The sequence below is a fragment of the Fusarium vanettenii genome (genome assembly GCF_000151355.1).
Source record: "Fusarium vanettenii 77-13-4 chromosome 8 genomic scaffold NECHAsca_17_chr8_1_0, whole genome shotgun sequence".
In the NCBI taxonomy this organism is placed as follows: Eukaryota; Fungi; Ascomycota; class Sordariomycetes; order Hypocreales; family Nectriaceae; genus Fusarium; species Fusarium vanettenii.
In genome coordinates, this window is record NW_003315868.1 from 242,446 (window position 1) to 266,827 (window position 24,382).

The 24,382-nt window shown below is 49.7% G+C and overlaps 9 protein-coding genes across 9 annotated transcripts; 2 read left to right on the plus strand and 7 right to left on the minus strand.

Moving 5' to 3' along the window:
• Window positions 1-194: 194 nt before the first annotated feature.
• Window positions 195-2,234, minus strand: NECHADRAFT_83322 (uncharacterized protein; the record flags this gene model as incomplete). Its single annotated transcript, XM_003047011.1, has 4 exons — window positions 195-241; window positions 357-968; window positions 1,018-1,034; window positions 1,099-2,234. 4 exons carry the CDS (start codon window positions 2,232-2,234, stop codon window positions 195-197), a joined length of 1,812 nt encoding a protein of 603 aa, XP_003047057.1.
• A 662-nt stretch (window positions 2,235-2,896) lies between these two features.
• NECHADRAFT_83323 (uncharacterized protein) lies at window positions 2,897-4,450 on the minus strand (the record flags this gene model as incomplete). The annotated part of the gene is made up of 1 exon (XM_003047012.1): window positions 2,897-4,450. The coding sequence occupies one exon, from the start codon at window positions 4,448-4,450 to the stop codon at window positions 2,897-2,899; it is 1,554 nt and encodes a 517-aa protein (XP_003047058.1).
• A 5,369-nt stretch (window positions 4,451-9,819) lies between these two features.
• NECHADRAFT_95238 (uncharacterized protein) lies at window positions 9,820-12,231 on the minus strand (the record flags this gene model as incomplete). Its single annotated transcript, XM_003047013.1, has 6 exons — window positions 9,820-9,898; window positions 9,947-10,887; window positions 10,924-10,979; window positions 11,024-11,725; window positions 11,772-12,132; window positions 12,166-12,231. The coding sequence occupies 6 exons, from the start codon at window positions 12,229-12,231 to the stop codon at window positions 9,820-9,822; spliced, it is 2,205 nt and encodes a 734-aa protein (XP_003047059.1).
• Window positions 12,232-12,913: 682 nt separating this feature from the next.
• NECHADRAFT_46109 (uncharacterized protein) lies at window positions 12,914-15,346 on the minus strand (the record flags this gene model as incomplete). Its single annotated transcript, XM_003047014.1, has 4 exons — window positions 12,914-13,634; window positions 13,681-14,978; window positions 15,020-15,050; window positions 15,159-15,346. 4 exons carry the CDS (start codon window positions 15,344-15,346, stop codon window positions 12,914-12,916), a joined length of 2,238 nt encoding a protein of 745 aa, XP_003047060.1.
• A 124-nt stretch (window positions 15,347-15,470) lies between these two features.
• NECHADRAFT_70787 (uncharacterized protein) lies at window positions 15,471-16,857 on the plus strand (the record flags this gene model as incomplete). Its single annotated transcript, XM_003046840.1, has 2 exons — window positions 15,471-16,206; window positions 16,249-16,857. The coding sequence occupies 2 exons, from the start codon at window positions 15,471-15,473 to the stop codon at window positions 16,698-16,700; spliced, it is 1,188 nt and encodes a 395-aa protein (XP_003046886.1). The 3' UTR covers window positions 16,701-16,857.
• A 252-nt stretch (window positions 16,858-17,109) lies between these two features.
• Window positions 17,110-18,207, plus strand: NECHADRAFT_83326 (uncharacterized protein; the record flags this gene model as incomplete). Its single annotated transcript, XM_003046841.1, has 3 exons — window positions 17,110-17,300; window positions 17,344-17,433; window positions 17,475-18,207. 3 exons carry the CDS (start codon window positions 17,110-17,112, stop codon window positions 18,205-18,207), a joined length of 1,014 nt encoding a protein of 337 aa, XP_003046887.1.
• A 227-nt stretch (window positions 18,208-18,434) lies between these two features.
• Window positions 18,435-20,226, minus strand: NECHADRAFT_62526 (uncharacterized protein). Its single transcript, XM_003047015.1, has one exon. It carries the CDS (start codon window positions 20,194-20,196, stop codon window positions 18,715-18,717), a length of 1,482 nt encoding a protein of 493 aa, XP_003047061.1. The 5' UTR covers window positions 20,197-20,226; the 3' UTR covers window positions 18,435-18,714.
• A 771-nt stretch (window positions 20,227-20,997) lies between these two features.
• On the minus strand, window positions 20,998-21,804 carry NECHADRAFT_46096 (uncharacterized protein; the record flags this gene model as incomplete). The annotated part of the gene is made up of 1 exon (XM_003047016.1): window positions 20,998-21,804. The coding sequence occupies one exon, from the start codon at window positions 21,802-21,804 to the stop codon at window positions 20,998-21,000; it is 807 nt and encodes a 268-aa protein (XP_003047062.1).
• Window positions 21,805-23,232: 1,428 nt separating this feature from the next.
• Window positions 23,233-24,200, minus strand: NECHADRAFT_46205 (uncharacterized protein; the record flags this gene model as incomplete). Its single annotated transcript, XM_003047017.1, has 2 exons — window positions 23,233-23,927; window positions 24,047-24,200. The coding sequence occupies 2 exons, from the start codon at window positions 24,198-24,200 to the stop codon at window positions 23,233-23,235; spliced, it is 849 nt and encodes a 282-aa protein (XP_003047063.1).
• Window positions 24,201-24,382: the final 182 nt, after the last annotated feature.

Sequence of the window (24,382 nt, forward strand, 5' to 3'; positions counted from 1 at the left end):
ATTAGAGAACGGTTGCATCCAACACGAATTTCATGGACACGGAACTGCCATGGACTAGATAATTACATGAAACATGACACGGGCCGTCAATACCTCTTATTGTAGGACAATTGCGGTGCTGACAGGACTAGCCCTGATCCAGTCTCAAACCCTTTCACAACCACTCCCCGACACCTTGACAATTCCCAGATCCATCAAGAGCGATTCTTGCCCTCACAGTGCCGTTGAGATTCCTGCCAGACTGTTCCATCATGTTCCAGGTGACTAACTTACAGGGAATCACAGTTCATCAGAGGAGGGTGGCTCGTCTCGAAGCGAGGCGAAGATTTTCTGTGTGCTCTAGGGATCCCGCTTACGGGGCATCCAGCCCGGAGGCACATTGTTGAGCCGCAATTTGCCATCTTGGAGTGTAGCTGGGCTTCTGGGATGCCGGTCACCGAATTGCGCTGGGTCCCTGTCCCGTCTCTCAACTCTCTGCGCGTTGGGCATGGGGTTAAAGGTTCGGTTCCGTGCAGCCTCATGGTCCGCTCCTTGTGACACTTCCGGGCACAGGCTGTGACGCTGGACATCAGCTTGGGTCGGTGTACTATTGGAGGCCTCGTTTCGGTCGTTAAGCGCGCGTGATTGCTCGTACATGCCTCTGATACCACTGGCCATGGTCGCCATCTCGTCTGTCATGCCTTCTAGAACCTCTGTTTGAGCCTCCATAGAGGCAGTTAGGTCTGCACGAAGCTGGTCAAGTCGGCGCTCAAGTTGATCAAATCGGCGATCAATGAAACCACAAATGGTCTCCACGATCCCTTGCAAATCATCCGATACCCTCGCAGTCGGTGTGTCGGGCATAGCTGATGCATCTTTCGGCACGGGAGGGCGGGTTGGGCTTCGAGGACGGTGGCGAGCGACGCGTGTCGCAACAGAAACAGACGTGGCATCGCTATACTCATCACCGGGGATGACAATCGGGTCTTCTATTGACATTAGACAGACTTCATGAACAGGGATCATGATTTGGCTCACCTTCACAACCAGACACACTCTCAAACTCGTCGTTGAGCCCACGGGCAGTCATTCTGATCCTCGGGCTCAGGCTGGTCTAACTCCAACTCAGCATCAACTCCAAGCCCTGTTGCCTCTAGCTCCATGTCCGCACCCCGGTCCCGTTGCTTTATTGCCATGAGACGCAGGTGACGCCGGCCTGCACGCTCGTGGAATTCCCGAAGCTGGCTCGCCTTGGGAAGATCCAAACCACCACCCTTTTCTGCCTTGAACAGTTCATAGGCCTCGTCAATGGTGGGTGATAATTCTTTGTCGATGGCCGTTTTGACGACTCGCAAATCGTGGTTGTTGATGGCATAAACCCCGAAGCCTTGGTAAGAGGTTTCGCGTTCCGGGATTCTCTCAGAGCTGGAGTTTTTTACCGTCTTGTGGATGCGGACGAGGAGGTTGGACATCTGGGAAGGCTCGCCATCATTCCGGATGGCCAATGACCGTGCATTTTTGTGCATATGGTGGACAGATCGTGACAGCTCCGAACCATCGGCCTTGTCCATGGAATCTCTCAAATTGATTAGCGCGGGGCATAAGGGCTGAGGGCTCCAGGGGCGACGGTCGTCAGTCCGACAGATGACGGAATACTGCAGCGCCATGGCTAGTCGCTCAGGGGAGCCTTGCCATATCGGATGTGTGAGCAGGGGCGTAAGAAGATTGCAGAATTCTCGGGACCATGTCCCAGGCTGGTAGGGCCCAATCAAGGGCTGATATCGAAGATTGTGCAACGGCGAAATGATGTCGATGGGTGGACGTCTGAATAGTCGTAAGCAAACTTTCCACAGTGCCGTCACCACCCCTCCCTGCCCAGTGATGCATGCGTATGCCGCCTTCTCGGGCGACGCATTCCATACGATCATCATCCTCGCCTCATCCAGTTGGGTCCACGAGTCGCTCAGAGGGGGTGCTAAGGGCCCAATGATTTCGTCAAGGTCTTCATCTCGCACCGGTGGCCTTTCGTTTTCGAGATAGTCACGTGTCGCTTTCAGTGCATCTCTGTCGAGTAAGCCGGCGCGAGCAGCCCTGGGGCGCCCTGGGCCTTTCTTCGTCGGGACGAGGGACGGGGAGCCGGTGCTGGAGGTGTCGTTCTCTCTCTCAAAACCGGGGTCAGGTTGGTGATTTCGATCACGGCGTCTCTTTCTGGGGCTCTCGCGAGCCTGATGTCGTCGCTTCGTTGACTCGCTCATGATGTCGATTTGTTGTTATGGCGATCGCATTGTGATATTTTGGTGAAAATCGCGTCGCTGGGCTGGCGGATGGAAAAAACAATCTCAAACGGAAGAGCCACTGCTGAACAATGATGAACACAAACGAACTTGAGACTCCAAAGGCCTGTTTCGACCAAACCTACAAACAAACTCATTGCACACTGTAGTCTAATTTGGAACATTAAAATTTTCTCTCCATGTCAAACGCATCAAACTTCTCTCCATGCTAATCTGGAGACACCACAAACGCTTCAAAAGCCCCAGACCAGTGACCCCCCAAGGGCGCCACTAACGCCGCTGTATTGCGCACCATCCGCCACCTCAGGCAGCCAAATAAGGTGGAAACGCATGGACGCTGCCAACCGCGCTGTGGAACAAGCATGTCTACGTTCAAAGGCTACTCCCTGTTCAAGGGCGCTGTAAGACCAAGCTTGCACCTGTTGGCATGGCATTGAAGCAGGCTTTTCCCGATCTGTGGGGACGTTTCTGATCTAAATTCTCCGACGCTTGTCTGAAACCTGTGAAGACCCATAATCCATCGCCAATCCACTCGCGTAACGGCCATTTCAACTCCAATGGACCAGCCATACCTACTCAGCACAGGGAATTCCATCATTTTTCAAGTAGCCTGGAATGATAGGCTATGGAGATCCCGCTTCATGGTGATCAAAACCGATGTCGTTGACCTGGTTATCCACCTCTGGGAATGGTGCCAGGGGCATCCCTGGATAGAATCGACCATAAAATAGGGTGTAGGTATTCGGACCAGCGTCTTCAAGAGACCATGAACCTGGAGTAAAGGTCTCCGGCTCGTATTCGGGCAGGATTTCGACCCCGTAGGCACGGTATGTGCGGATCAAATCATGGCCAAATGATTCGTGTCTGTGCCGGACCACAGCAATGAGTACATATGGTACCCGTCCAGTTGTATCGAAGTATGCACCCCCCTCTTCATTGTGCCAGGTCCAAACCGGAAAATCGACCTTTCGAAAGCTGTCGAAAGTTGGTCGATGGCTAGCATCGCTCGAGTGGTATTGAAACTCGACCCTGAGAATGTTGGGTCTAGACGGTGCCAAAATATTGTACGATCTTCCATCATCGGACCTGTATTTACCGAATAGCTCATCAAGCCGACCTTGCACAGTCTCTTGGCCAAATCGCAAGACTTGCACCAGGCTCTTTTCGCCATCTTGTTGTCGCGTGAGACGAGTCTCTGCAAAGCTCTCCTCATTCCACGTGGGATCGAACAAGACCAACTCACTCTGACCCCAAAATGTTCTTGCCATCAGTGGGGAACGATTTAAATGATGAAAAGACTCAGTACCAGAAATACCAGACCCACAGAGGGCTTCAAAAAGCGCCATCCTGATGTCGTTGGCCTTCTGGTCTCCTTGACGAAACATATCGCAAGCGTGAGTAAGGATTGGGTTCTCAGACTCTGCTGCGGCAAACCATTCTTTCTTGCCAAGGCCATTCGGGCTGAGCATCAAGTGACTGTAAATTCGCGAGACGACGGTGAGGAGGCAGTCAACTCCTGAATACCGGGGGGTTGCCGAACTTAGGGCAGGGCGTGCGTCTTGTAGAAATGATTCGCATTCATCGTCGTTCCGAAACCGTTTTCTCATGTCACCACTCTTCATCCTTGGTCCAGGCTCCATCTTTGCCTCAGAGAGCCTCTCATCATGAAGGTGGTCGCGTTCTTGTGCTACGGCTCGTCTGCGGGAGAGATTGCTTGGAGCCGCAGGCGAAGGGTGAGCCTGGTCCCGGCTGGCGCGAGGTTGGAAGGTAGGCCGAGGGACGTGTTGGGCGGTAGAGGTCTCGATGGCCATCCGTTCAGCAATGAGATGGCTGAGTTGATCGTGGATCGACTGATTCTGTCGTTTTAGGTCCTTGATTTCGCTGTGTAGCTCGGCCTCTCGTCTACCCTGATCCTCCATCATATTATTCAGACGCGCCTCAACCTCCTTGACCCTTTCCTCTAGGAGATTGAGGTGAATCTTTCCTGCCCTTTCTCTCATTCTGTTCTTCTCATCCAACTCTGACTCGAGGTGAGAAAATCTCTCTTGGATATCCGATCGAAGCGTGCGGAATGAGTCCGCTACCCCACGAACAATCTCGGAGAAAGCATTGGTCAGGGGGTTCAGTACCACTGGTCGAGTGGTCGTGGCGTGAGGTTGGGCTGTTTGGTCGGGCATCGTGGGACATGATACTGCGGCTTTGTTAGAACTTGGACGGACCCAGATAGCGGGACTTAATCTTACTGAATGTAATGGGCGAAAAAATGGGTCTAAAATCTTGCGAGAGAAAGAAGAAAAAGACTCGTTTTCTAGAATGTGCGTGGTGAACGTGCTTGGATGTTCGGTTCCGGTGGGGACAGTGAATCACTGACGGCCCCGAACAGTGGTTCACCTTTACTCATCGCACTGAACCGATAAGATGAGATTTACAACCGATAAGATAAGGCAATTGAATGGTTATTGTTCTCATGCCTCGACCCTCGAGCCGGAGTTGGTCGCGATGCCGCGTCGAAATTGAGATGCAGGCACCATTGAAGCACACGGTAGTAATTGGAATTATTCTCTTATGATTCCAATAAAAATATCAATACCTAAAACTATCAATTAATGTCAAGACATCCTGGTTGTGCCAGAAAAGCGAACAAATCCCTTCACATTGAAGAAGTTGCGGTCGAGATTCCACCAACACTTATTCAAGTCGGTGTTAAGACCCAACTAAAGGTTTTTATTCCCTCTCTCTCTCCAAGACTGGTACTACATGGGTGAACTATTCTGAAGCTCGGGATGGTAAAGATAATTTCTATTTCTCGCCATCTCATGGCCACGCTTCGAGCTGCTCTTGGACGCCCGCGCTTTCATCATTCCACTGTTCTCCGTGCACTCGGACCATTGACCGCCGACCTCTATTGATACCCGATTCCCCCTCCGCCCGCGAGACAATTGGTGCAAATTTACATTGCTAGCGGAGGCGAGTGCGTTAGATGCCTGCTCTGGGCGTATTCAATGAGAGGTTAGAAGATATGTAGGCAGATTTTCGCATATCAATCTAAGATTTTTAAGATAACTTAGACCACTGTTATTATTTTACGAATACTTTTAGATGAAATAACGCTATGGAATCGGTATTGGCCCTCTTCATGGCACCACTACCACGAATGTGGTTCATTGAGTTAATACTTGGTAGTTGACCCAGACCCTCCTTCGGAACGCCCAACTGTAGATTGGCAGAAGACTCGCGGGTGAGATTGAGGCCGGAGGCATTCCCTGGACAACTTGGGGGGATTCTCGGTCGGTCGGTATCGTCGAGGCCCCTTGTCTTGAAGGCGCTTCAGAGCACCGCTCTTGTCGTCTGACATTGTTTCTGCCACTTTCGAAATCGGTTCGAGGATTTGGATGCGGTCGGGGGTAGAGATCAGACCAGGGAGTTGTCAAACTGGGATCTCGAGAATACAAGAAAGAGATTGCGATAGGTCTTGCAAGCGGCTTTGATGCTAGCAGTGATGAAGCCGACGTTGAGATGGCAATTGATGCCGACGCCGTTAGGCCCGAAGCCGAGTGAAGTTGTCACTATCGGAAGATCGACGGCTATAGTTGTCGCCCGAGGGGAAAGGTTGATCTAACACAGTCCGGCGATAAAGATGGGCAACGACAGGGAGAAAGCTGGGGTTGCTTATGCACTCGGCGAGCTAGTGGTGCCGTTCAGCGCGAACTGTGGAGGAGACGTTTTGCGGAACGGGCGAGGTTAGACCCCATCCATTGTGTTCCAATACTCTATATGCACTTCAACAAGCCAGTGATGAATCCGATACAATCCTAACTCCTCAACTGTGGTTGGGCTCCCGGGCTCCGGGGGCTTCTCGTGGTGAGATTCCTAGATGCGGTCCCCAGGCGGGACCCCGATGTTTATATATGAACCCTGGTGATTAAACTCCGGATCCTCGCGATCAAATATTGAATAGGTAGCGGCCAAGACAGAGGTACGAGAAGAGATTACGGAAGACGTCAAGGTAGAGCCCGGACCAGGGAACTCCCAAGCGACGGGAGTGGTGACGGCGCGTACGAACAATCCACCAGACGATGCAAGCTGGACTCGCAGTTGGTGTAAGAAGATGAATTTGCTTCTGGTGGCTACGCGCTGGAGATTCGGGGAAGCTCCTCGGTGAGCTCGGAGGACTTTGACTGGGGATAATTGATGGGTATCTTGTAAGACGCGATACTTTCTCTCTTGAAGGCTGGCAAGGAGTGTTAATTGAGTCGGATGTTATGATGCGGTGCCGCTCTATATAAGTGGTCGCTGTTTTCGATTTAGGATCAGAAGTGAGGATAATATATTGTAGTGCTTCTGCGCTGAAGTCGAGTGGTTGAGCTGTCAAGGCGTCGCAGACACTCGACCTTGCATCCGAACCAACTCTTCGCACTAAGGCCAACACTCTTATACCGTCTGGCCCGCTTGTCGATTCAAAGGCGTTCTTTACTTGGCTACCGATAATAACATGGGCGCGTTTGAAATCTTGGAGGAACATAGAGGGCGCTGGCTTGGTTCCATAACGGTGGTCCGCACCGCCATGCCCTCTTCCATACCACTATTCTGCCGAGGCTGACTATACCGGAGCAGCTTTCGATGGTCTGGGAGGTTATCTGAAGCAAGAGTCAGCCAAACTCGGATCGAGCCGGCTTTCAAGTTCATTGACCTTGGTCCTGCTCTAGGGCCGTTCCAGCATTGCACCACAGACGAACTGTGAGCGTGGCGCGCGTCGGTATCGTAGGGGTCGACATCTATACGCAGCGATGGATGAAGCTCTGGCATTAGCCAAGCTCTTCCCATCGCAAAGCTCCATGTGCCTCAAAAAGGCTATCATGGGAGCGCGGCGTGCCTTAATATCGTGGGGGTCGACATGGACGCCTGCCAGTGGAAATCGAATACCTTGCCCTTGGGGTGGCAGTCGCTGTATTTGACTTGGCTACGCTGCATATTGCGCGCGGCTAATTTTCCAAAGCGGCTGTTTTCCGGTAGCGCTTTTACCAATTCAGCGATCGTAACTTATGGTTTCTCGTTCTTGCAAAGCCTTCGCAAATAGAACACGAGAAGTATCCACCCTCCTCTTCCCTCATTCTCTCAATGTCGAACAAGTGTGGGATATCGCGACATCCTAGACCAATCGCCTCCGTAGCGGTAGCCATAATAATGTGGCAAAGGTACTGCAGCTCCATGCATTGGTCCGACGACAGGTCTCCGTTCTCCGAGGTGATATCAGCAGACGGAAGTCGGAACCCAAAATGAGTGACAGCCTTGCGGATCTGCTTGATGTTGCGTTCGAAAGCATCCATCTCATTGACAGTGGTCTGAACCCTTCCATCGGCAGTCGATCCGTCGATCCCAAAGTCTCCCTTAGCTTCTTATATAAAAAATAGCCCAAGGTTTCTATAGGCTGATCCAGTTGATGCTCGGCCGGAGCCGCAGCCCAATAAGCACAAAGAGACTCATCTAGAGAAGGGTCTCCGGCGACTGACGGTGCCTTCATCAGTTGGCGCACGTGCACGGAAAGGTAGAGGACTTGTGTATATAGGTCGGACATGGTGGACTATAATGGAAGAGGGAAGCGGAAATTTGGTAGGCCAGATGTTATATAGTTGGGTTGGGATCTGGAGAGGCATGAGTGAGAGGTACAAAAAGGAAAGGAGGAGAGTGGAAGGGGGTTTATATACCCAAGCCAGCCAAGGCGAACACATCAAGTGTTGGTGTTTTCAAATGCTTGCATGAAAAGACTTGCCCGTCATGACCAATACTTGAGAAACAGTCACATTAAAAATCAATATCGTTGTCGTTTCAATCACATGCCTGAGCGAACCAAGCAGTCTTGCCAACAGCGGATGTTTGAGCATATGTCTCCTTCTGGGTTTATCTGATGGAACTATAATAAATCGTGTGCTCTTCTGTCTCCTCACCACGCCAAACGTGTTGTCTTGGTGGATGTGCAGGATCAAGGCTCTTCGTCCAGCCAAACGCTGGGATCGAGGAGATTGCCTAAGGCTTCTCCTGGCTCAAGACTGACAAACAAAGTGACAAACTCTCTGCCCTTTTGCTGATGGAATATGCTCGGCCTTGTTTGAAGCTAGGCTTTGTTTACGGTTGTATCGAAATCTGGCATGTGCGTATTTGCCGTGTGTTATGTATTATCACAACCAGCTGGTGACAGGTCCAAGGCGATTTTGGCCACCGGCGATTCCAAAACTAGAGTGAGGCTCGAGGCGAATCATTCACTCTGTCAGACGAAGAGGAATCCAACGAGGAGGTATGGCAGACCGTGATAAAACAACAGAAAGGTTATCCAATATAAGCGTTAGTATGCAGAGTCGCCCCCTTACACTCCTCGGGCGGATAGACACTTGTTTACTCAATCGATGAGACGAAGCAAACCAAAGCCTTGCTTTATCTCACAACGCGACTATTCCTTTGTGTACAGGGTACGAGCAGGTACCTGAGTACCTTTCCCCGTTGAACGGCCCCGGTTCAACGGTCGATGTGGAGGTCTGTCGGGCTGGGCCTACCTAATCTGCTTGGGGTTGCTAATCGTCTGAAAGAACAGAGCAAAATGTATCATGACATGTTATAGCATGTGCTTGTCTTGATTGTTTCTTTACTTATAGGCTTATAGGTACGACAGTCAGAAATATCCCCAATTGGGAACAGCCTGTGTCACAGCATCAGGCACCCATCGTGCAGAGCACCCAGGTCTCCTATCAAATCTTGGATCCAACAGCCGCCGAGATTGTTGAGCCAATGATAACGGATAACGGTAGCACAAGCTCCCACTCCGTGTAGAGGCACCAACATGGTCGGGCGCTGCGGTGAATTGAACTTGGTGCCTGAATGTCAATGTAATTGACTGGCAAGTCACTCGCAACAGATGAGCCCGAGAACCCGGGCTTCCAATCATTTCTACATAGTTCGATCTATCTTTGTGCCGCTCTGTTCATAGAAACTGCTCCCGTGCGTCTCCAACAAGGTTGCTTCCAGCAGCCAAGCACAAGCCTTTTCACACTCCATAACTTCCAACCAGTGATAACACCCTACCTTTCAAACTCTATCACCATGCAATCCTCTTAAACCGATCCTCGTCCAGATGCTCCACGGAGCCCAACTTCAAGAACACACCGAACCGATGGGGGACTTCCTGCCGTGTGAACCCTTGGTGCGAAGCTCAGCCCATTTGGCGTCCTAGCACTTGGCCAGCCATCGCAGCCGAACGATCAAGGCTGCGCCCTGACGCGTTGTGCGAGATCGAGGTATTACGTCGCCATATATTCACAACTGCTCTTTACTGTTGTGGCTCGTAACCCCTTCCAAGCATGCCACCGTGGGCAACAAAGGTAGCGACCTTGACCGTGCGAAACAGCATGGTGGAAACCCCCTCGGGCAGCTGTCACAGCCAAACCTATTCGGGCCACGATGAATGTGAACGATGACGCGACTTCCTTTGCATCTGGGCAACAACAGTAATGCTCCTGCAGGCAAACTCAAAGGCAAATCTTTTTTCGGTATCCTATCACTCAATTCCAACATCCCTCTTAAACGCCTCCAGCCAATCCTTATTCTCCGCAATTGTCTGATTAAAAGGGTCATCACTGTTTGTGTCAGTCATACCATCCAGACACTGCAGGCATTAGACTTACTCATTGTAGCTGATCCATCTGGCGTAATGTTGAATCTCTTCATCTGATGGCACACGACTCGCTGGGTTGTGAGGTGACATGATTGCTGCTACCCATCGACGGAGTTCTTCTGTAAACCATCGCCAGTAGTTGTGATCGTTGAGAAACGAAGTACTGGTCTTCATGACGAGTGATCGAGCAGCCAAGAGATGAGCATCTGGTCTCATAGTCTGCGGCCCACCTATTGGGGCATGTCGTTGTCGAAAAGCTGATAACCAATAATCGTCGTCTGCTGCAGTATGAAGTGTCGTATCTGAGCCATGAATTATGACCCGAGCTTGTCGACGGAGATCGTCATCGTCTGGCTCAAGTCCAATAACTCTCTGCATCTCCAAGTATGCACTCATCTCTTGTTCAAGCTTTGTATAATCTTGAATCGTTGCTTCAAGGTTCAAAACTTGTGCTGATGGCAACATCTCAATACCAGCTCGTTGACGAAACTCTGAAAGCCAATCTCCTGGTGAATGAATAACTTTGATCAACCAATTGGCTATAAAGTCAGATGGAGTAGCTGAGACTTCTTCCAAACGCCCAACAATCCTGCAGCACTCCTCCTTCAGTTCATCGTCTCTGATACTCATCCCGAGAAGCTGTTTTGCTTGAACAAACTCGTGCAGCTGTATCTCGAAAGGACAGTTTTCAAAGATCTTGTTCTTTCCACTTATCATCAACGCTGGAACTCGACTCTCTGCTGTTGATCGTATAGGACCAAATTGAGCCTGTTGCGTAATGGTAGGATTAGAAAGAACCAAATCTCGAAGCCATGAAAAGTAGACAAGGTCATTTTGGGACAATGTCTCGGATGCAAAAATGATTCGACAAGCTTCCAACTGCATTTCTTCATCGCTTGGCATTCTTGCGTTGGTATAGAAGTGATTCTGCATAAAGTATGCGAGTTCCAACTTCAACAACTCGTACGCAGTTTGTGGTGTCTCAACAAGAGTCCTGCTTCCTTCAAAAGGAAACGGACTATTCCGTTCAGTCTCGATAAAGTCTAAAATGTTAGAAAGCACCACATCTGATATCTGGGAAACATACATGGCGGAATAGAGTTTTCACAAAGCTCTAGAATATGCGGTTCAAATCCCCAATCACCTGTCCAGTCGGCCATGGTCTTGCCAGCTTTAAAGTGATCTGCAAGGTGATGAACTCTATCAGTCCAAGTCTCCAGAGTCAGATTACAGAAACCACATCTTGAACGGATCGCAGGAGATGGTGCTTTCCATTGTCTCATCGGCCACTCTGTAAACTTTGCATTGTGTACAAGTCGTAGATGCTGGTTTAGATGATCTTTTCTGTTAAAGGTTCGTTCCTGAATCGGTCGATTCCGACAAGCAGAGTAGTGATGACTTTCAACATGTGCATCATCAGGATCAATTTGACCACAGAATACACAACAAGTATCTTGTCCTTTGAGACCTCGAGGTCCTTCAGGACTACAAACCCATCTCTCAAGTGGAAGATGAAGAGAGTTTTCATGTCTTTGCCAATCATGTTTCGCTCGGAATGTCTCGGTGCAGAACGTGCATTGAAAAGCTTTGCGTGGAGTTGCTAGAGATCGTCTCTCTTCTTTGTACGCTCTTCGTCTTCGTCGAGAACTGCCGCGACTAAACAATTCATTAAGCCCAAACGATGATCGACTGGTATAGGAATTGACAGAACTGATTGAGCTGGATCGTGAAGTCTCTCCACTTCTGACAGACGGTGTTCGAGAGAGACGAGTGTACGGACTCGTAGAGCCTATCACGTTAGACCCTCCCAATGATGCCGTTCAATTCATACTCACCAGACAACGGCCGTGCACTAGACACGGCTCTTGCAATCGCAGTCACAGCTGCAGGTTCATCTTCTGGAGGTGAATCAACCCATCTTTGTAGAGGATCCATTTCAGATGTATTTCTGACAGCTGGAGTCCCTGGTCTTGCAGGAATGTCGATTGCCCCGGATTCATGAGGTGATGAAGCACTCGATGGAATCTTGCCTCGTCGACGGGCATTGGCCAACCAATTGGAAATTTGAGTCTTTGTAAGACCAGTCTGTTCCTGAAGCATCCGCCTCTCGGAATCTCTGGGATAAGGATGACTTTGGTGGGTTGCGAGCCAGTTTCTCAAAACACGGACTGCTTCCCTGGTAAACCTACCGCCAACCTTGGCAGGACGAGGCTGAGGTTGAATGGGTACAGCCTCTGCAAAAGGGTCAAAAAGCCCATCAAACAGATCCATATCTGCAAAGCCGTTTTCATTCATGTTGATGTTGATAGCAAATCACGGCGATGGCAACAAAAACTCGGTCACGATGTCATGGTTGGTCACAGCTGATTGGTCGACACGTTAGCTCAGGTTGTCATCACGCCCTATTATGGGTCCAGGTGAGGGGAAGGATTGCACTGTGCTAGCTACAGCTTATCTACTGAGCATTCTTCAGGGTCATACACTCGTGCAACTGTTCGAGCATGACCGATACAGGTCTTTTGTTGATGTAGATGTCGTCAAATTGTTTGAGAATGTCTGGATATCCTTTGAGACAGTCCCTCGCCTCCATGAGGTACTTTTCCGCCTTTGCCAGGTCCCCAGTGTTTTGAAGCATCAGAGTGATTAAAGATTCGTGCTTCTTTCGAGTTTCTTCTTCGACATTTTCCTATTCTGTTAGCTGGTTCGTTACTACGTCAAAGGCCATACCTTGATGTCGTAGGTCAGATTCATGGTCGGCTCAATAACCGACTTGGTAAAGTCGACCTCTGGATGCTCATCTTGGATATGCTTGGTTCTGTCGATAAATTCTGCAATCGATGCTTCTCGAGTTTTCGCCTCGAGAGGCTGCTGGGAATTCACAGAGTTCATGATGATGTTGATGGAGAATCAAAGCGGCACAGCAGTGACGTAAGAAATTTACTTTTACCGCCAATCCTTCCTCCATTTATCCTACGAATTACAGAGCTCCAAGCAACAGACCCTGCAACTCGTCAATGCTCTGCTGACTTGTCTTTTGACTGGCCATGACATAAAACACGTTGCCCAGGACTCTGCTGTGAGCGTTCCACTCCCCAGTACCTTGTCGGAGATGGGCTTGAAGCTTCTTGGCCACGTTACTCTTGTATCCCACTTGTTCATCGCGGAGACTAATGGCCAAGACACTGCCAAGAGCCCAAACTCCAAGAACTTGAGGGCTGTGTGATACCTTGTTGACAAAATCACGGGACCAAACAGACCAAGCCGTCTTTGCCTGAGAATCATCCCAATCTGTTTCTGCATGTTTCCACACACCTTGGGCCTCCATTTTTTGCATTTCTCCAACAGATTCAACAGCCACCTGACATCCTACAGCGTGTGCAGTATAACTGTGTCCATGAAGAAGTGCATCACTCTTGTCATCACTCTGGAATGCATCAAAAATAGTCTCAGATGCCATGGTGGTGCATAGCGGGACTAATCCTCCAGTAAGGAGTTTAGCGTTGACGGCGATATCGGCATCGGCTCCGAGGAATGAAGCCGAGGTAAACCGGCCAAGCCGGTACAAGCCGGTAAAAACCTCGTCAAAAATGACCGGGAGTCCGGACCATGAGAGTGGGTCTGTTGGGGTGGACGCGTCTCCGAAGAGATGAGGGGATCGGCGGACAACGTCGATGAGGGCGCGTTGAAAGAGGGGGTCACTGGACATGGTCAATGGGGGGTGTCTAGGGAGAGTTGTTGGCTTACACTAGAATCATTCCTCCAGCACCGAGGACAACAGGTTCCATCATGAGGGCTCCAAACTTGCGACCGGCAGAGTGCAGCTTTTCGAGGACACTCTCAATGTATCGTGCATACTTTTGGTAGGCTTCCGTTTCGAGTCTAGACTGTAGATCGAAAACGTCCGAGATGGAACCAAGGTTTGCGCCGGTTAAATCGTCACGAAGAGATTCAGGAACGTCGACAACCCATTTCCCTTTGACGCATTGAACAGTGGGATAGTCGAACCAGTAACCTTTACCTTCGTACCATTCAATCTTTTCGTTGTAGACGCAAGGTTCAGCGCAATCCATCGCTCCAATGGTGTCTCCGTGATAACTTCCTTTGAGGCCGAGGATATTGACATTGTCGTTTGGTCCCCATCCGTATCGGAGTCTTGCTGCTCTGAGGGCCATCTTGACAGCAACCTCGCATCCGGTACTTCCATTGTCAGAGTAAAAGACGCGAGAGAATCGAGGATTGTCAGCTCCTTTGAGAAGCATCTCGGCCAAAGCCAAAGCAGGCTCGTGAATGGCCTCAGCAAACATGACATGTCCATATCGTCCAGCAGCGTACGCAGCAGCCAGAGTCAGTCGAGAATTGGCATGTCCAAGACCTTGACTCCACCAAGAAGCAGACCCATCGAATGCAGGCTGCAAAAGCTGGTCTGAATTCTTGTTGAGGACCTGAAAGTAATCACCATGGGCAGAGTCAATGACAGAAATAGTGTCTGCCGTGACAAATTTCTGCTGAGTGAATGGATACCAAATACTCTTGCTGGCCTTCTGGCTCATCGAATCCAGTCGGCCAATGCGGTCCTTTCCTTTCTTGTCCAGGGTCTCAAGAACTTGTTGAATGTTGCCATTGTTGAGAGTTGCATAGTACTCGGTCATTTGCTCGGTTTCCTCGGTTTCATCCGGCTTTCGAGGAGGTGGTCCAGGGATTGTCTCCACGAGGATTCCCTCCTTGGAAAAGTAATCCTTCAGGTACTGATAATTCTCATATTGCATGTCCTGAAAAAGAAGAACCGTTTCAATGTTGTGTCCACGAATTCTCAACGATTCATACGCAGCAATCGTTTGAGAGATACCCCCAAGCTTGGAGTCCCCAACCAGAATAACTGGAGACCGCAAGGGGGCATAAAGATCGGCCTGGGGCGTGCCGGATGGACCTGGAGAGTGGACACCACCCGCAGTCTCTAGAAATAGCCACCCAGGACCTTCGGAAGCTCGCCGAGAGACATGGTCATGAATTTTTGCTAGTACAGCTTCATCCGAGGGAATGGGCTAAAATGTTAGTGGAATTCGGCCAACATGTGAAAACATACCTTGCCAGAAGCTTTTGCAGCTGTGTGTGGACTACAAGGGATATCGTATTGAAACAATGTCTCGTTGGCCGTAAGAGGAGAATATTTTTGAATGTGACTAAATTGTCAGCTTACTCTAGTACTAGATTCAGATACCTACCAGCTGTCGGCCTCATGAGCTGCTCCCGTAGATACAGGCTTCAAAAACGAAGTCTTTTCACCTTTCCAATGCTTGGTCGTGGCATTGCAAAGAACAGTAGTAAAAATCGTCTTGCCCACGTCGGTATTCGCCCCATACACCTGGTGGACGCGTAGGGATCTCCGCAAAAGAGCAGGCACGGGCGCCATTTCGAGTTATTACTTTCTAAAGGGGCTTGGGCTGTTTAAATATTTGTACAGCCCTTAGTCGCGTCGGATTTTGCTCCGTCCGAGCGGGGAAATATCGCGCTCAACAAATCCCGCAGACAACAACATGTCCAAGTTGGAAGAAGCCCTTGCGGCTCGTCTAAAGGCGAGAGAAGAGAAATCTCAGCTTCGTCGGTTGACTACGTTTCCAGCAGACAATGTTGACTTTTCTTCAAATGCCTACCTTTCTCTTTCTCTTGTCCCAGAGATCAGATCCGCCTATCATTCCCTTCTTGAGAAGCATGCATCTCCCCCTCCTTTGTTGGGGTCAGGCGGCTCACGATTGTTGGATGGAAATTCGGCATTGGCAGAATCTTTGGAGAGAGACATTGCATCGTTTCACAACGCCCATGCTGGACTCTTGTTCAATTCGGGATTTGATGCCAATGTGGGGCTTGTGAGTTGCTTGCCGCAGCCTGGGAATATTATTGTTTACGATGAACTCATTCATGCGAGTGCTCATGATGGGATGAAGTTGAGTCGGGCGGGAAAGATGATTCCATTCAAGCATAATTGTGTGGATGGTGAGGGGGGTTTGGGTGAGGTTCTCAAGGGATTGGCAGATGAATCTGTCTTTATTCTCGTTGAAGGTGTCTACAGCATGGATGGTGATGTTGCACCCCTTCAAGACATTGTTGCTTGTGTCAAGCGACGTCTGAAGAATGGGTACATCATTGTTGATGAGGCACACTCGACTGGTCTGTACGGAAAGCAAGGAAGAGGCCTTGTGTGTGAGCTCGGTCTTGAAAAGGAAATATTTGCTCGATTGCACACTTTTGGCAAGGCAATGAGTTCATTTGGAGGTAAGTTGTTTTGTCTCTGACAGTTTGGTTCTAACAGTTTAGCCATTGTTCTTTGCTCTCCTACGACACGCGAATATCTCATCAACTACGCCCGAACTCTCATTTATACGACAGCAATGCCATTTCCTTGTCTTGCTAGCATTGGATTGTCGTATCAGTTCCTTGCAAGTGGCAAAGCAGATGCTCTTTTGAAGCATTTGTGGCAACTCGTCAACCATACGCATAAGCTTTTACAGTCTTCGACTCTTGGTGTCAATAGAGATACACCCAAGTCGCCAATTATCCCAGTATTCACGTCGCAACCACGAAGCTTGGCTCAATTCTGCCAGGAGAGAGGATACACAGTTCGCCCAATTGTTGCCCCGACAGTTCCAAAAGGCAGCGAGAGGATTCGAATCTGCATTCACGCTGGAAATACCATGAAGCAGGTTGAGGGGTTGGTCAAGACGATAAAAGAGTGGGAGAAGAATTTGGAGGAAAAGTCTCGCTTATAGACGCGGTTGTGCACAGTTGGTTGCTGTTTACCAGACTCTTGGGCAGTTGTATATCACCGCTTGCCCTTATCTCAATAACTGCAGTCCCAAAATAGACGGTCAACGGCTCACATCCTCAGTCTACTGTATCGGTGAGCGTTGAACGAATTACGGCTTGACACCATCTTATCTGCACTGTTCAGCTTTTGACAAGGGTCTACCCGTTCATCTCTCTCCATTTCTGCCACAATAGAAATACCAAGCTTGTGGCGGACTTCTGACCTATTAAATATCCCGATCGTCTTTGTCATGGCGAATAACGGCTCGAGTTTGAGTCGAGGCGCACAAGATGCAGATGCATGCACCGCCCCCATCCAGAGCCTGATTCTTAAAAGTAGGGTCTCCCGCGTCCCCAGTCTGTTCGTTAACCATGTTTGTTCTCTTCTTTTTCTTACTTGGGCTTGCAGTAGGGCAAGATTTTGCCATTACTGCTGCGCCTACCTTTCTTTTCAAGCGACAACAGCGCATAACTGATTGCGATGGACCGACTCATGCTCTGTGGACATGCCCAAACGGGGAGTGCTATTGGGGCGACGATGGCTTTGTAGGATGCTGTTCATTGTAAGTCAATCACTGCTTCATCGACTAAACTAACTCGGTACAGGTCTAGTTGCGCTCCCCGGACCCGATGCATCGAGTATGACGATCTTGAGGATGATATATGCGATCACAACACTGGAGGATGCGTTGTTTGGTAAGAGAAATGGCCATCTGTGAACCTAGCTGACTGTTTAGCTCCAAATCCGAGTCCCCATTATGCGTTTTCCTTACGAATCCCGCCATGAAGGAGTACGGCTATTACTGCGATACTGCACGTCGAACTGGGTCTAGTTCGTTCGAGTATGACCTCCCCGCCGGGGCAGTCATTCGCACAATCAAGGACACCCAGGAGGCACCTATCACGACAGAGACTGACTCTGAAGATACGACGACCACCGATGACTTTACGATTGAAGGCGGTAGTGAATCTGAGACGGAGACAGCAACTGACGCTACCGCCACTGAAGCTACCGCCACTGAAGCTACCGCCACTGGAGCTACCACCACCGAGGCAGATCCTACCTCGTCGGGTGGTACCACTGATCCAACTGCTACAGATACAGCTGTGGCAGATGCAAGTGAGCTCACTGAAACAAAGGGAAAGCTCAGATCAGCCATTGCAGCAGCTGCAGCCCTTGGAGCCATCGTTGGAACACTCATCCTGTTGGCCATTGCATTCATCTGGTACAGAAAGCGTTCTAAACGTCAAGAACACCCACAACCAATAGCTCAGCCTATGGTACACTCACAGCCGTCTTCTGTACCTGGGTACTCTCATCAGTACTATGAGACCGTCTCAAACCCACCCAGTGCATCAGTCTCGCCCCCGAATACATCGTTTGGTGGATCTGCTGTCGCACCTAGTCCGACTTCGAGGGCAGATGAGCAAATGCCTCACATCCCAGAGCTTGGACGTTATCGTTACTAGCGAGCGTCTACAGGGATGTCAGTGTGCTGTTGGTTAATGTCATGGTGGCAAAGGAGATAAGAGAAGAATACACGATGGAAGGCTCTAAGAGTTGGAATCAGCTTGTGATTAGTGCGAGATATATTAATGCTCATAGGTAAACCATATATCTTTCTTAGTAAACATCTCAAATCGCAGTTTTAATACCTTTATCTATACTAAAACTTTACTACTATAGAGGGTTTACTAAAAGACCAATATTTATATATTTATTTACCTTATTTACTTCTTTCTTATATGTGTACCTACGCAAATAACTCAGGTAAATAACCCAGGTAAATAACCAGGTAAATAACCAGGTAAATAACCAGGTAAATAACCAGGTAAATAACCAGGTAAATAACCAGGTAAATAACTAGGTAAATAAGCTCAAGTAGTAAATAAGGGGATTTAAAACACAGCAGTATCAAACCCGATGCTGTAAAACATCGTACTCCATTAACATACATAATAAATCCCATCCAAGGCCTACAGCTTACTCTTAAGCTCATCAGAGGTAGCAAGGAGGGTTCGCTTGCTATTACCACCATGTTCAACCCGAACCGGGGCATCAAATACAGTGGCCGCCTTTCCCTTCCTATCCTCCGTCTCGACGTAATCTCTCTCTCCCTCTCCTACATACAGCTGTCTCGGCCTCCAGATCTTTACACCCGATGGGTTCAGCATCATCTGCCTCCAATGCGCAAGCCAGCCCACGCATCTCGGGACAGCAAACAGAACGGGGTAAAAGTCAAGCGGGAAGCCCATGGCCTGGTAAATCAGGCCAGAGTAAAAGTCAACGTTGGGGTACAGATTCCTGCTTCGCATAAACTCGCTCTTTCTGGCGTAGTCGGCAAGCGTCAGAGCTGTGTCGAGGAGCTTGTTCCTGCCGGTGACTTGGAAAACTTCTTCGGCCAGCTTGCGGATGGCTGTTGAGCGTGGGTCGACGTTCTTGTAGACGCGGTGACCGAATCCGACGAGAACCCTTTCTCTCCTCTCCACAGCCTGCATAAACGCCGGGACGTTCTCGGGAGACCCAATCTCGATGAGCATTCTGATTGCCGACTCTGAGGCTCCCCCGTGGGATGGACCGTAGAGTGCCGCGCATCCGGCAGCGACAACGCTGTATGGATCCACCAGAGAGCTTCCTACTTGCATGACTGTGGCAGTAGAGCAGTTGACCTCGTGGTCGGCATGAATGATGAATAGCTTGTCCAGAGCCTTGGCAAGAACAGGGTGCGGTTGGTAATCAGGCTCGGATAGGTTGTCCAGTAAGTACAGAAAGTTTCCAGTGTATGACAAGCCCTGTGCTGGCCGGTTAAAGGGTCGACCCTGGCGCATTCTGTACGATGCTGCCGCCAACGTGGGGGCTTTCCCGAGGATCCGGAGAATCTGCTTGTCCAGCACCTTGAGAGCCTCCATATTGCCGGAAGCAGCGTTGGTGTAGAGTTTCTGACCGGCAAGGGAGGGATTGGCTTCAGGGGCAAAGGCTCCCAGTGTAGCGAATGCCGCGGTCAGCATGGACATGGGATGAGAGTCATAGCGGAACGACTTGAACATGTTTTCAATGTCGCTATGGATGTAGGTATGATGCATCACCTCGCCATGCCAGTCATCGTACTGAGCCTTGGTGGGAAGCTCGCCGTAGATGAGGAGATAAGCAGACTCGAGAAAGTTGCTCTTTTCGACCAACTGCTCAATCGGATATCCTCGGTATCGGAGGACGCCATCCTGACCGTTGATGTAGGTGATCTTGCTCTGGACGACAGCAGTGTTCATGTAGGCGGGATCATAGACCCTGAGGCCTTGTGATGTTTCATCCTCTGGCCGATCATTTGTGGGTTCGGCCTTGATCTTTTTGAATTCCGTCGCCGGGATGGAATTGTGAGTGATGGGAATCTCGTAGACCTGGTTGGTCCTGTTGTCGACGACCGTCAGCGATTCGCGCGGTTTGCTTTGCTTCAGGACCATGGTGATAAGCAATGTAGAGGTGCTTCTGGGATAATGGAAGAGAGGAAAGAAGTAAGAAAGTCGCGATAAAAGGTCTTATGAGTATAAAGTTAAGTCAGATTATCACGAGCATCACAATTTTGGAGAGGAGGCGTGACGTATTAGTGGACCTCGGTAAAAAGAACCTCGGCTTGTGACTGTCTTGGCTAAAGTGAAAAAATAAGCTATAGAAAATAGCAATCATTTATTAAGAAGCTGACAGTAAATTCCTTAATAGTTTTCTTATGACTTGACACACTTGAAAAGAAGTTTGAATAAAAATAATACCCCTATCGTCGTCTTGTAGTTTAATGGCTTTTAGTTGGCTCTCACTGAAGTGTCCACAAGCAGCCCGGGGCCCGGAAGTACTTACAGTGGGGGCGCGAAAGTAACGACACATCCCGTGTCCACCCGAATAACCAATGGTGATAGCTTCATCTTTGAACTATTATTGCGAGCCTAATTGAAGTCCAATTATAATATGATGTATATCATTGTGAAGCCCAAGGATCAGAAATTTTCTTTATATAGATAATAATTAGTATACTATCTATGTGCGTCAATGACAGCCTGATATCTGTGCTTTATTAACGTAATAAGGTTATAATTTAGATAACTGAGTGCATTTAATACGTTTTAATCTTGATTAAATATTTTATAAATTAAGTAATAATTAAAGACTTAATAAATAAATATACTTAAATAAAGAACTATAGTCTCTATCGCAGAATACTTCGTAGATAATAGTGCTAAATATCTAAATTTATATAATGCACCTGCTTCTCAAACTAGTAGCATTCCTGCGTTAGAGTGTATCACAGAACCCGACAAATTATAGTCCTTCATACAGTACAAGAATGCCTCTGCAACATCTTCAGCTTGTCCTACCGCTCCTGTCACAGCCTTCTGAGAGATAGCATCTAGAACTGCTTTGCGCTCGTCAGGCTTGGGATAGAAGCGGGCCATAAGATCTGTGTCAACTGGGCCAAGGCAAACAAGGTTGACACGCAGCGGCTTTAACTCGACCGCTAGACTTCTCGTCAAACCCTCCGAAGAAGAGACATATGCACCAATTGCGTTCCAATTCGGGTACGGCTTGTACGCACTGATGCCGGACGTCAACGTGAAACTGGACGTGGGCCCTGGCGCAATATGCTTTGCGGCATATTTTGCTATCAATAGAGGAGCAAAAAACCGTACCAGCCCAGCTTCCTTGATAAAGTTGAAATCTATCTCGGATATAGGTCTCGGAATGGGGTGATCGCCTGCAGTGAAGACGATATGGTTGAGCTTCTCAGTTCCGTTTGAGGTCGAAGCGTCGAAAAGAGCCGCGATGTTGGGCTCGAGTAGCTCCTCTTGCTTCAGGTCGCATGGAAAACCCATGATGCTGCAACTTGCTGTTGGATAGGACTTCCGCAAGTGTGATACGGCCGCGTTGATTCGGTCGGCGTTCGAGCTCGAGATGACAACGGCAGCGGCGCCAAGTTCCACAGTAGCTGCGGCGACAGCTAAGCCGACACCAGCAGTGCCTCCGATGATGAGCACACGTGCCCCGACAAGTTTGGACGCATATTTGCTATTTGCCGACATTTTGGAAGTATGCAACCGATTATTGAAAGACTTTACAAGTCGGGGTAAAGCATCGATGTTTGAGTAAGGGGTTCGATTTGTAGTGTGGGAGCAATGGGAGATACTGGTCAATTTATCCAAAACCAGATCAGCTACTAATCGCAAACAACCCTTTATTTAGGTACCCCTCTCCAGTATTGGACCAGGGCTCACTTGATGGTTTCGTCGGTTTCCAGCGCATTCCATCTGGTACCCACAACCGAAAGAAGCCGATGGTGTTAGTCCTTCGGACAGACGGCGGACAGATAACGGACTGCGGATGATTAACAGACGGCAAGTCAGATATCAAACTCCGCAAGCTCCGCAAACCTAAAGTACGATATGGGGTGACGTTATAGGCCCACAGGGTATACGGCCAAGGCACAGTTTTACTGCTTGATTACTCTGCGGCATAAGGAATACGGGTAGCATTTATCAGCCAACCCGGGGTCCACGCTCCGTAGCACACGGTTGTGCACCAATCGTTCATGCACTTACCCTTGCAAGAGAGGCAAATCGGTCGCCGTTTGCGCAAAACAGCTAGTACTGGGCCGGCGAGTCCGTGACTCCTGGGAGGTAAACAGTAGCGCCCAAAGGTCATGGGCATGCACGATTGCCTGCCCCTACCAACTGACGTGACTGTACAGCGGCTCATTAAGATCATGCTTTAAAAAAGGGTGGCTCGAAGGGAAAGAATAGTACATCCAAGGAATCTAAAGTCGAAGAAAGAGTATCAAGAGCGCGCAGACATCAGTAGTTCTCCAAACTTCGGAACCGCTAGTGTTCGCACTGATGGGCAAGTCTTGGGATAATGGTCGGAGAAAATGAAGTCTAATCCATGAGGAAGCCGGGCGTTGCGGTATTTGCCCTGCACGCTGTTTTCAGCCCCTTTATTGATGAGGCACCGAGCCCTCCGCGTCGTGAGTCGTGCCCTTGTTGTGTGGCCAGAATCAAGGTGGTCAATCCATCACGGTTCCAGCGTCTAACAGAGGTGGGACATGCCTACGATGGCCTTTTCCGGCGGCATAGTTACAGGTGCCGTCACAGGCAGCCTCCAAGTTCACCTTACCTCCTTGTGAGAGCGTTGCCGTAACAGGTATGAAGCTACATCAGTTACTGTGAGCCTCTCAACGCTATAAGAGTGGGGCCGAACTTGCCGTCCTCAGCTTTCACATCTGTTGATGACGAATCATCATCTTCGCTGTCTATGCAACTGTAAGCAGGTTGCATGTGAGGAGTATTTAGGGCTTTGATTCGAGTCAACTGCGGAAAAGATGAAATGCAAGAGTGGGTCGGTAACGATAAAGAGTCGAGCGAAATGAGTGTTTCACATGCGCAAATCCTGAGGAGGAACAGGTAGCGGACAGTCGATACGTGGTCTTTAGATGTCCGTATTACAGGCTTTGCGTGTTAGAAGACCAGTCTTTTCTCCCCTCTCCGGTCACGCCATTCGTTCGTCGCCAAACAAAGTTCACGACAGTCCGTCAGCAACCATCCCCATTTTCGCAAGAAAGGAATAGACGCCTCCCAGCCTCGAGGATCCCACGACCCAGCCCAGACAATAAGGGAGGCATTTTCACCGCGACCGTTGTCCAGGCTCAACATATCTGCGCACAACTCGTCTTCATCCAACACACCCGCGGCCACGGCGAGAAGCACGTTGTCCCGAAACCGTGGGATCGGAAATAGGTCTACCCATGGATGGTGGATGATTGTTTGCTGGACCGGCGTCGGTAGTAGAGTTGCTGGACAGGCCGCTGCTATCTCACCAGCCCACGGGAGACCGGGTCCATGCGTGTTGAAGGGTGAGATGAGGTCATCGCGGCAGAGGCCTTCAATGCTGAAGCCAATGACTGCTGCGTTGCGGGCCATGGCGTCGAGGACGTTGAGGTGGGTTAGGGCGGGAAGATATCCCGGCTGCGGGACGCCGCTCCTGTAGTCATTGTAGGCGCTTGAGGTGAAGAGCCGGGCTTTGGCTCGCCTATCAGCAGTCGGGAGAAGAAGATAGCCTTGGGCCAGAATCACAGCCCTGTTAGTGACTGCGAGATGCTCGGCTCTGTCGGCCAGAGCAATCTGCCGTGCAGGGCCGACCTCATCGGTAACTGCTGATTGGCCCGGTGATACGTCGTCGGAGCGTTTCGCTGGCTCACGTTGATGCCTCTGGCCTATAACACTGCACATAAGCTGATAAGGCTTGTACAGAGCGGAATGGGGTGCTGCGTACGCCACGTGCGCTGGTTGACGCGATTCTGCCGCCGCCTCCTCTCTGCGGAGCTCGTGATGCCGCTCCAATCATCAGGATTCAGTAGCTCTATCTGGACCGGCAACGGTTCCGAGATTGACACTGAAGGTGTGGTGGCTCCAGTCTGAGGCTCCATGATGGCCGTTGAGAGGGTATGTAAGACTGGGGCGGCAGGTACTTTGCCGATGTTGGTCAGGGACAAACCGTTGGTTATATGCTCATGCGACCTGCTTACCCATGCATTTGAGCTTGTTCCCTTTGATCATGCCGCATTGAGTTGGTAAAGATAACCTTCTGATGGCGCGTCTGCATGCAGAG

Excerpts from the sequence above, each read along its gene's own strand:
- NECHADRAFT_62526 (XM_003047015.1), bottom strand. The coding sequence starts at position 20,196 with ATGGTCCTGAAGCAAAGCAAACCGCGCGAATCGCTGACGGTCGTCGAC.